The following is a 10,355-nucleotide window of genomic DNA, read 5'->3' on the forward strand; positions in this document are numbered from 1 at the left end:
CCCCCCCCCCCCCGGTCGCAAACACCATCTCTCCCCACCGCTAGGGAACCAGTCGAGCAGACCGTGCACACGTACATTCGCCGGGTCTCTTTTAACATTTACTATGCCCGCAATAGATACCCGAGGCATTACTTTGCCGCACGGCACATAAGGGGATAGCTGGAGTACACTTTCCGGCCGAGAACAACGTCGGTGATGGTCTCAAGTCGCTCTTGCGCGAGTACCGCAAATTCCCGCCCCTTCTTCTTCGCCCACCTTTTCCACGCTTTTCCTCTTTTCCACCCGGTTGAAAAATACCTGGATTGCGGCCGAGCGTACGGCGGGTGTCTACCTGGCCGAAAGAGGGACCAGATAGATTTTTTTTTAAGTGACCTTCAATTAGCACGTATTTTAGTTCACTTGATTTCTCTCGTAAAATAAACGAAATGAAAATGCTATTGAACGTTTTTAACATAGATTATGATATTTTTACTGCGAAGAACGTTGTTACGAGACTTTCGTAAAATTTACTACCCAAAGAAAAACCTGTGTAACTCGGAGAAATAACAGTTTTATGGGCCTTTTCGTACAAATCTGGGGAACAATTACACTTTGGAAGAACCACATTTTAAAAAATAATTGCTAGAATTAAGGAGCACAGTCAAGACAAACGTTAACCTTATGTGAACAACCTATATCTGCCTAAGAATTTTGTATTTTGAGATCGTAATTTTTACGACACATTTGTAATCTATAAAATTGGCCAAAATAAGAGATAATATACGATGCAATAAAATATTCAGTAAGTGTATTTGTGAGTTTACCTTCGGTCTGTAGCAGGGGAATGTGTATAGAGGCGACGATGGTGCAGCAATGGGATCGCAGAAAATCATGGTGGAGTGTCACCTTAACCGTATAACACTAACTGCGGATCGAATTAGGTTCCGAAGTACGAACCGCAGTACGAACCGAAGTACGAACCGAAGTACGAACCGAACTATGAACCGAAGTACGGACCGAAGTACGAACCGAAGTACGAACCGAAGTATGAACCGAAGTACGAAACGAAGTACGGGCCGAACTATGAACTGAAGTACGAACCGAACTATGAACTGAAGTACGAACCGAACTATGAACTGGAGTACGAACGGAAGTATGCACCAAACTGCAAGTTAAAGTACGAACCGAACAGTGAACTGAAGTACGAACCGAACAGTGAACTGAAGTACGAACCGAACAGTGAACTGCAGTACGAACCGAACAGTGAACTGCAGTACGAACCAAACAGTGAACTGAAGTACGAACCAAACAGTGAACTGCAGTACGAACCGAACAGTGAACTGCAGTACGAACCGAACAGTGAACCGAAGTACGAACCGAACAGTGAACTGCAGTACGAACCGAACAGTGAACTGAAGTACGAACCGAACAGTGAACCGAAGTACGAACCGAACAGTGAACTGCAGTACGAACCGAACAGTGAACTGAAGTACGAACCGACACTCAGTCTACAATGCGAAGTGATGTATGAAAAGAAGAACGAACTGTAACACAAACCTAAACGTCCACGTGAACGTAAAACAAAGATACGAAGAATCGAGTACAAGGAACCGCGAGACGACCAACCTTCATCACGGTCAAACGAAGACTAAGGCAAGGTCGAGCATACCGGCAATACGTGCGGCGTGGTTTGACCCTCATGGATCCCCTCTATGACGGCCGTCGTCTAATTTTTTACGTTCGCACGTGTTTTCGTAACGGTAGGCAGTAAAGGAAATTTTCGTGCGACCCTGACCCTTCCTCTATTGACGTGTCCAATGTGCGCGTTAATGTTTTCTTTTTCTTTCCTAAAATTTCACTCTCGAATACACGCTCCTTCGAACGATTTTCTGTTTGTCTCGTCCGACGGATGCTGCGTGTTAATTGAAAACGGTCAGAAATACAGGTAGATGGTATGTTTCGAGTGTTTTGGTGCGGTGAACAGTTCTCGGAATGACCGACAAAAGTTTGGATATAGGAACATAAAAGATATTACATATTTGCGGATTTTATGCATTTATCGTAAATGTGAATATGCAAAACGGAACGCAGTAAAAATTTTTGAATAGGTGAATACAAATATTACTTCACTTTGGACGTAACAGATCCTAGAAGGAAGGAACCTAATCCGTGATATAATTTCCATTGAGTGAATCGATCTATAAAAATCTGAATTTGCATAAAAATTTGCAGTCCAATTATAATGTTAGATCTACCAATAAGTAATTCACTATTGTTCCTATACAGTGGCGATACATTTATTACTCAGAATAACTGTTTTTGTTCAGTAAAAATAACGGGAAAAATGATGGGAACAAAAAGTGGTTATTACTAAAACAATAGAAATTTCAATTATTTCGAAATGAATACAGAGTTTCACGAAAAATAGTGTATTACTTGTTGGCCGACCCAATATATAAATTTATATTCAGGTTGAACCATTATACCTTAAAAAAAAAACAATATTTTAACCCTCCTATTGTTAGTAATGAAAGAATCGTTCGTCCATAAATGAAACTCCTTAGAATAAACTGAAAAATCATGCTCGAATAAAACAGACACTTGGACAAGGAGAGGCACGAACGGGGGATTTCTAAGCTGGTTTCTCGCCATCGCTGTCGAACCCAGCCTTTTCTTTCACGTCCTCTCGCGCGCATAACTGCATATCGTAGCTACATCTCAGCCCTGGGAAGAGAGAGCCTCCAGGCACGTCTTCACAATACTGCATTACGATACCACCCCATTTGCACCCCCCTTCCTTTTCTTTCGACCTGCTCCCTTCCCCCCCCCCTTTCTGTCTCGGCAACCCGCCTGCAGACAGGGGAATTGCTGTTGAAGGTTCGAGGCAACGCAAGATGGAAGACGATCCTCGAAAATGAGATCGGGAGTAGGCCCGCGACACGTATAAAAGGGGAAAAAAGAAACAGGATGCGAACGCGTGCGCGTACCTTCTCTCTCCACCTTTCTTCGTCGTCTCTATTTCTTTTTTTTCTCTTCCGTCGGAACAAAAGGAACGGAAGACTGGGGAGTAACGCGACGAGAGTTCCTTTAGTCGGAATGCTGTTACACCGGGAATTTAGGTCGCGTGATTCTTTTCTCCTGCTTTAACCCCCCCACCCCATTGGTACTCGCGGGGATTGAAATTGTGATCGTCGTGACGGTCCTCTCCTCCAGCAAACTGAGATTGATACGTCTCCCATTTCTTCCCCCTTTTCTTAACCGACCCTTCCTCCTTTTGTTTCCCCCCTCCCGATTCTTAAATGCTACCACGGAATATCTCGAACGTGACGGGGTTCCCAGAGACCGTCTAGGCTCCTCGAAGGCACATCACTCCTGGGCGCCACCGTTCCGAATGGACGATTTTATTATACAAGTGGAATGTGTTTTAATGCTACGCAATGGGTGAGATCGTTTTTATCAAGGTTCAAATGTGAAATTTCAACCTGGAGCTACGAATCGACACGTCTGGACCATCTCCCACGTCTAATTCCCTTAACTATGCAATAAACTGTACTTTTTGTTCACATTTTCAACTGTGATTATCTCCAAATGAAATAGATTTAGCTCTAGCTGCAAGTTGATCATATTTTCTGGGTAAATCATTGAATTTTATTTTCATTCAAAAATACGCACGGTACACGCCTGAAGTCACTCGTATTAAGTAAGAATGGCGCTTAAATTTCTTTTGGATCACCAGGTTGTTCGACACTTCCACGAAACCTTCCATTCATTCCCTGGCCCTTTGACTCGACCATAGCAGGGATCGTTTCGATTCTTAGGATTTACCGTCACGTCTCGAACTAAAGCGTACTCCGGTGCACTCGATTAATTCTCAATCGAATCCGGACGAGCAATCGGGACACTCGAGTAACGATGTTATCAATTACTTTATCCGGGGTGTTGCTAACTCGAGACGAATACCCTTTGAGAGGGACAAATACAAAGAAGAGGAGTAACAATTACTTAATTGAATCGAACTCTTGTAATTCTTTCCACTGCGCTTGCAATTCGTCATGCATTTGTCCCTCTGTTTTAGGTGAAAAAAAAAAAAAACAGCAAAAATCTATTTAAAAGAAATATTCTAAAACATTTATGAGCAGACACTCTTAGACATTAACACCAAAGTCCTTCAAAAGGCTTGTGTTTAAAATCGTAGGTTCTAGTTTAACAGTGTCCCATTACAGTAAACCGTCGATGAGTGTTCGAAGATTCCTCGGCACAGAACACGAAATATTTCATAAACTAATGGCCATATGCGGCTGAAACAAAAATATTATTGGCTTCAGAATGCCAAGCTCTATCACTATGATAAGCATCATTAAAAACACATCGTTACACCGGTGGATCTCTCCTTGTGAGTATTGAGAAGCCTTCGAACACTCATAGAAGATTTACTGTATTTCCCTAAATTTTAGAACATCTGGTCCAGGGATAGCATCCTAATCAAATACCATCTGCCGATAAAACAGCAGAAAATTTCGTGTCCATATGGGGGGGGGGGGTTATTTCGGGAAACTCGTAAAAAATGGGATCGATACTTTGGGAACGGGGGGAATCGAACCGGTATCGAGTAGCTCGCTGGATAGCTCGTAAACTTGAAGCACGACGGTGAAGGAGTATCGGAAAACCGGAACGGAAATATTCGTCGGTGAATTAGGGCGACCTTGTTATAGGCGGCGAAACCGATAAACAGACTATTACTGTTCCTAAATGTGGGCAAATTACGACAGCCCTTAATGTATTGCGGCAGTTGAAATTGAAACGCCCATGCATATACAGCGGGTCTGTAATATATGGAACTGTGCTTCTGTATTACTGCGTACGATGCTGTTCCCCTAAACTTTGAACAAAATAGCATTTTGACCCTGATTCTGGTTGGCACACATCCTAAACGATGATGCAAAGTGACCGTAAATTTTGGAGATTTTTAATAACAGATGAAGAAGCTGTTAGTAAATTACTGTGAAGGCCTTAGGGTTCTGCTGCAGTGGGCAGTGCCCTGTTAGACGAGTGGTACTAGAGAGCCATTGTGTTGGGATTCTGCAATAGCTGTCCAGGGACTTATTAAATCAAGGGAATTAGGAACTTAAAACAGTAAGTTAAGGCACCAGGCTGATCTACTGGACTATTAGTGTAAGACATCTACAGCTTTAGGGTACCGCAGCAGTTGGTTGGGGAACTACTAAATCATTAGCATTAAGGGTTTGGGGCCAAAAGGTTCGGTAGCTATTGTAACAGCAATTGGAGAGGAGCAGAAAAAAACTTTTATGGACTGTTCTTTTTTTCTTTGTTAAAATTAAATTTGCAACCCCTCGTTCTGCTAACGGACTGCATTGCAAAAATAATCGAACGCAATCACTCATAAACCGTGCACCCAAAAAAAAAAAAAAAAAAAAAAAAAAAAAAAAAAAAAAAAAACAGGACCGAAACGTGTTAATGCACTGCTAGAAGCAATTATAAAAATCACTCGTTCAAACGAGATCCCCCATCCGGTGAAACAAACTCTCTCCAGATTTTAATGAAAGCTCGCAATTTGCTGAGCAATATACGCTAACCGAACGAAGCTGTAGGAATCTTCAACGTTGGACCAAATGGACTGCGATGACATTAAATAGACTTGTTTTTTTTTAACAAGACTTTCCATCATTTATTCAAGAACTAAAGTGTCTTTGGGTTTCATCTGAGCTCAGAGAAATTTTAATAAAACCAGTCGGACCATTTTTATTCCAATCTTTGCGCCCATAGACGACAATACAGTTTGATTAACCACTGAACGGTACCCAAGGCTCGTCCTTCACTTCGTCCCAACTGGCAGACTAGCCAATTCCGCCAGAACTCGAAGAAAACTACAAGTCGTTGACAAATGGAAATGAAAAGATGCCCTTTCCAAATCGCTCTTCCTTATGTACACCGGGTAATTAGCGCTGCAGTTCCCAAAAAGGTAATGATGTATCAAATGCTGTAATGATTCTATTCAAACAGATATTTTTCACCGTGTCAATATCGGAGAGAAACAGCACTGGAACGCGGCTGGGTGGTCTGTTTGCTGTGGACGAATAAATAAATTTCCCGATGCAGGTTCAGTCGAGTAGCCGTCATCGCGCGGTGCAAACGACGTGAATTCACAAAACGCGCGAATTCGTGGGCGCGTAAATCTTTGCCAGCTAGGGCGCATTGAAACAGGCCTGTCGAGAGGCAACGACCGTTCCCCCTAACTTCTCGAGCGTGACGCACGGAGCTCTGTTTGTCGTGAAAAGACGCGCAGGGAATCTCGGGAGACACAGATCTCGCCCGTTACCACGCGATTTCCAATTCGGCGGTTTCGTCAGCGTGATACAATTTTGTCGAACTCTCTCCGTCGCTCAATGGATGCCTGTGGTCAAGCTATAAGATTCCGTTAGACGAGCAGTGAAGCATTTTGGAGATTCTACCAGGTAATTCGATTTCCAATTGGAAACGGTCGGTGTCCAACTTCCTCGGCAACCATGCAAGAAATTTTACTGTGCACTTATGACGGACCTGGTCATCCTAAGCACTGAACGCCGTCAGATGTAAATCTACAGGGTGTAACAAAAATGTTGGAGGACCCGGAAATGGGAGACTCGTGAGGTGATTTGGAACAAGTTTTTCCTTAACAAAAACGTCTGTAAAAAAGAAAGTTTATGCGATATTTGAAAAAATCCTACGTACGTACCCGGCAAAGTTCTACTGGAAAATGAAAAATTCTTCTTTTATTTCAAGCGGTTATAGTGGGTTAACCCCTCGATGAATTCGCTGAAGCATCCTGTGTTTTCCACGGCGACTCATGAATACGTCAAGTGCCCAAACAAGGATCTGCCTTGATCCTAGAGAGACCTATTTCCTAATAGGGAGACCTTCAAGGGCCTTGCAGGAGGTGCGTGGCTGCATGCAACGGAGACAGAGCCATTGACTAATGAACGAAGGAGACAACTGCGCAAAGCCTACAATAACCTGGTTCACAGGCGAATCCTTCCTCTCATGGAACGGAGTTTAGGCAGGTTAACCCTTTGCGCTTCAACTACTAGTGTTGACTGGCATAGCAAGTAAAGGTGATCTACTCTATCGGCTACACTGTCAACACATTATCTTCTCCTATTTTACCTAAAAACTCTTGGTGTAGATTACCTACAGGCGCCAAGAATGCATGGAGCGCAAAAGATTAAAAGCAGTAATAGTGCCTGTACTGAACAATCATAAATACTTGATTAGAGAAAATATTACCTGCATAAATAGATCACCTAACACGAAAGACCTACCCACGTCATCGGATATCACCATATCGAAAACCGAGAATTCCGGTCGTAACGTGGCAAGACAGGTGTGCCTAACGCAATTCCCGGTTAGACGACTTGCCTAGTTGCAGCGGAGAGGCGGAAAATGATGTTCCAGGTACTTGGGTGGGGGAGTCGAGGGATCGCGCGATCGAGCGGAAAGCCGGAGTTTGTTCAGGATTCTCGATCAGCAGACGCGTCCTCGTGCACGAACGCGATCTCACTCTCTCACTCGACACCTGTCGATCGTCGAGGATTGAAGAGAATGCCCCGGTAGACACGGCAGGATTTAAAGCATCTTAGCTCCCCCAGAAGCCTTGGCAAACAGGCAACTGGCAGAGAAGGGGAGGCAGAAAAGGAGAGAGCCAGGCTGAACGTGGCTGTGGAAGGGGGTTGGTTCACACCAAGCTTGGTGAGAGGGGGCTGGTAACTCTATTCTGTTTACACGGCAAACGTTGGAAGTGATTCATCGTGGCTCGTCGCGGTAAAATCTGTTCCTGATTCACTGTACCATCCAATGGACTCGTGTCTATTGCCAGAGGACCTCTCGTTACCAGAAAACTTGTTCCCCCAAAGAATCTACTTGAAAGCTTGGTCCTTCTTCTACTCAGTTCCCGGGTAGCAAAACGCTCAGATGTATAAACGTACCACGTCTCTGGGTGTTGCGTGTCGAGGATGTCGAGACGAAGTTATTTTCGACGAATCGATCCGCGCTTTGACGAGCAGGTACCACCGATTGGTTGATGTTCCGCAGTTTGCGCGAATATAAGCAATCGTCAAATGGAATACTGAATCGGCTAACCATCCACCACCATGGTCGGCTGGACCCGGGACAATTACAATGTAAACGCTCTGAGTACTTGGAGCCACTGAATAAATGGATGTCCGGTGAAACCGTAGCTGCGCGGCTAATTTATGCGACAGGAACACAGAAACCGATATTAACGAGAACCTTCGGCCTGTGAAATATAGCCAGAGGGGGGGGGGGTGGTAGCGACGGAGTTCGCGTGGAAAGTTACGGCAACGTGTTGTCGCGCGACGGAGGGGTTGGTCGTTGCATCGATACTGATTCTCGCGTGCGGACATTCTACGCACGAGACCCCCAGGACTCAAGTTTTCACGTGAGACAATCGGGAATTATAAAGGGACGATAAGAAGTTGGACGACTTGTTGACAAGAAGGATTAGTGTACAGTTTATTAGAAGGAATAAATTATAATGATACATCAAATAAAAAGGCGAAACTGTTGTAAGGACGCTAGGAGGGGGAGAGTCACCATATACTCCTCGAGCTATAGTGATTTCAGGTGCGAGCTATGTTACACCATTGAAGGTACAAGCCTTTGCTACTTCTTCAGGGCTGTACTCCTTTGGTCCCATTAACTTTCCTTCACTACACGTCTGGCATATGTTTTGTAATTTTCAAACTTTTAATGTTTTCTCGCATAGGCTGCAAAACTAAGAAGTTAACCAATTTCGCAGGATCAAGTAATAGTCTATCCGTTTTGGTATACGTACACCTCTTGGGCTGCAACAACCACTACCTGGAAAATACGTTGCCGTGTCTGGACGCTTGACCTGCCACCCGACAATTAAAGGCGTGAAGGATTTGAACCCCTGCTGTTTTTACGAAGTCATAATACCTCGGGGGAGACTCTATAGCTAGAAAACTCTGCCCCAGACCTAGAATTCCTCAAGACCCTTATCCAAAAAGTTCTCTGTCCCAAGACCCGAATGCTGCCTACTGGACTTCATCCGGAAGCTTTATGTGGGCAACTGCCTGGCCAGGAAATAACACCGAGATAACACATAGACACAATGGGTACCATGATGTGGACTCACCATAGTGTCTTTGATGTGTTCAACCGGTTGCAGGAGGACCGTGGCACCGATGGGTCGGTGGTGATGTTGTTGCTGCTGCTGCTGATGATGGTGCTGCTGCTGATGATGGTGATGGTGTTGATGGTGGTGCGGATTGCAGTTCCCTAGGTTCGTGCAGGTGCAGCTGCAGGCTAGGTTGCAGGCTTGCTGGCCGCCGAATAGATGTCCAACGAGGCCGGGGGTGATCGCTGCTGCCGCCGCGTTGTTTATACTGTTCAAGAGGGGCGGAGGCAGGGACACCGCACCACCCGGGACGAACGGGTACGAATGAAAATACGTGGTGATGGAGGAACGTGCCTCGTCGGCGCCGATTGTATCCGCGAGCCAAGACTTGCTGTTGATGTTGTTGCTCGGTGGCAGGAAGAATCCGCCGCGGCTGCCTGTAGCGGCCAGCGACTGGAGGCTCCAGAAGAACCTGGCGCGTTCCTGTGCGTTGCTCCAGGCACGCTCCAAGGACGGCGCCTGATAGCGAGCTTCCGTCTTGCTCGATCGGCTCAACAACTCGTACGATGGCCACCACAGTTTGGCTGATTGTCGTTCCCAAATTCTTGGGAAATTCGCCGTGCTCTCCTGGGGCACCCCGAGGAGATCGAACGCTCGGCCGATGGTACCAAATAGCGAGGAACCTCCTAAACTACCCTGGACAATTACGTGCTGGTTCGCGCGATCGAGTTTCGTCTTTCTGATCGAGAACTCTCCGTCTTTCTGATCGATCGACCACAGTAGTCGTCCGGACGTGAGACTAGTGACACGGTAGTGGTCTTTGGTTTGACAACGACACGGAGGACTGACCCTTATCTTATTAGCTACTGAATACGATGTGCATACATACACGCGGTTATCGACGATTACTAGGCTGTCAGTTAAGAACGTTATCGTGTAACGTGCGACAGGGGGGGGGGGGTAGTGGGGTACAGAGACACCGAACGAACGGTGGCTTAAGTGATAGGTGGCCGGGAGACGGTTATCCTAAACGAGCGTTATACACGCCGAGCGGTACAAAGTGATGATTGTCAGTACGTGAGCGAATAGAGGGGAAGCTTGTGCGGGTTTACAAGGGGTGGGTAAGGGGGAAGGAGCTCGCGGGCAGATCGTGCAAAAGGTGAGAAGAGGGAGCAAGATATACAGTGTTGTATAAATGTGTGTCAAGTGCGGGTGGAAGAGC

General features: G+C 45.5%; 1 protein-coding gene across 1 annotated transcript in view; it reads right to left on the reverse strand.

The window, feature by feature from the left end:
- Nucleotides 1–9,795, reverse strand: part of LOC107186114 (polypyrimidine tract-binding protein 2) — a 224,829-nt gene extending 215,034 nt beyond the window's left edge. The window contains 1 exon segment of the mRNA XM_015573922.1: nt 9,152–9,795. Coding sequence (XP_015429408.1) covers nt 9,152–9,154 — 3 coding nt within the window. The 5' untranslated portion in view covers nt 9,155–9,795.
- Nucleotides 9,796–10,355: the final 560 nt, after the last annotated feature.

This window comes from Dufourea novaeangliae, unplaced genomic scaffold, assembly GCF_001272555.1.
Source record: "Dufourea novaeangliae isolate 0120121106 unplaced genomic scaffold, ASM127255v1 scaffold72, whole genome shotgun sequence".
NCBI classification, from domain to species: domain Eukaryota; kingdom Metazoa; phylum Arthropoda; class Insecta; order Hymenoptera; family Halictidae; genus Dufourea; species Dufourea novaeangliae.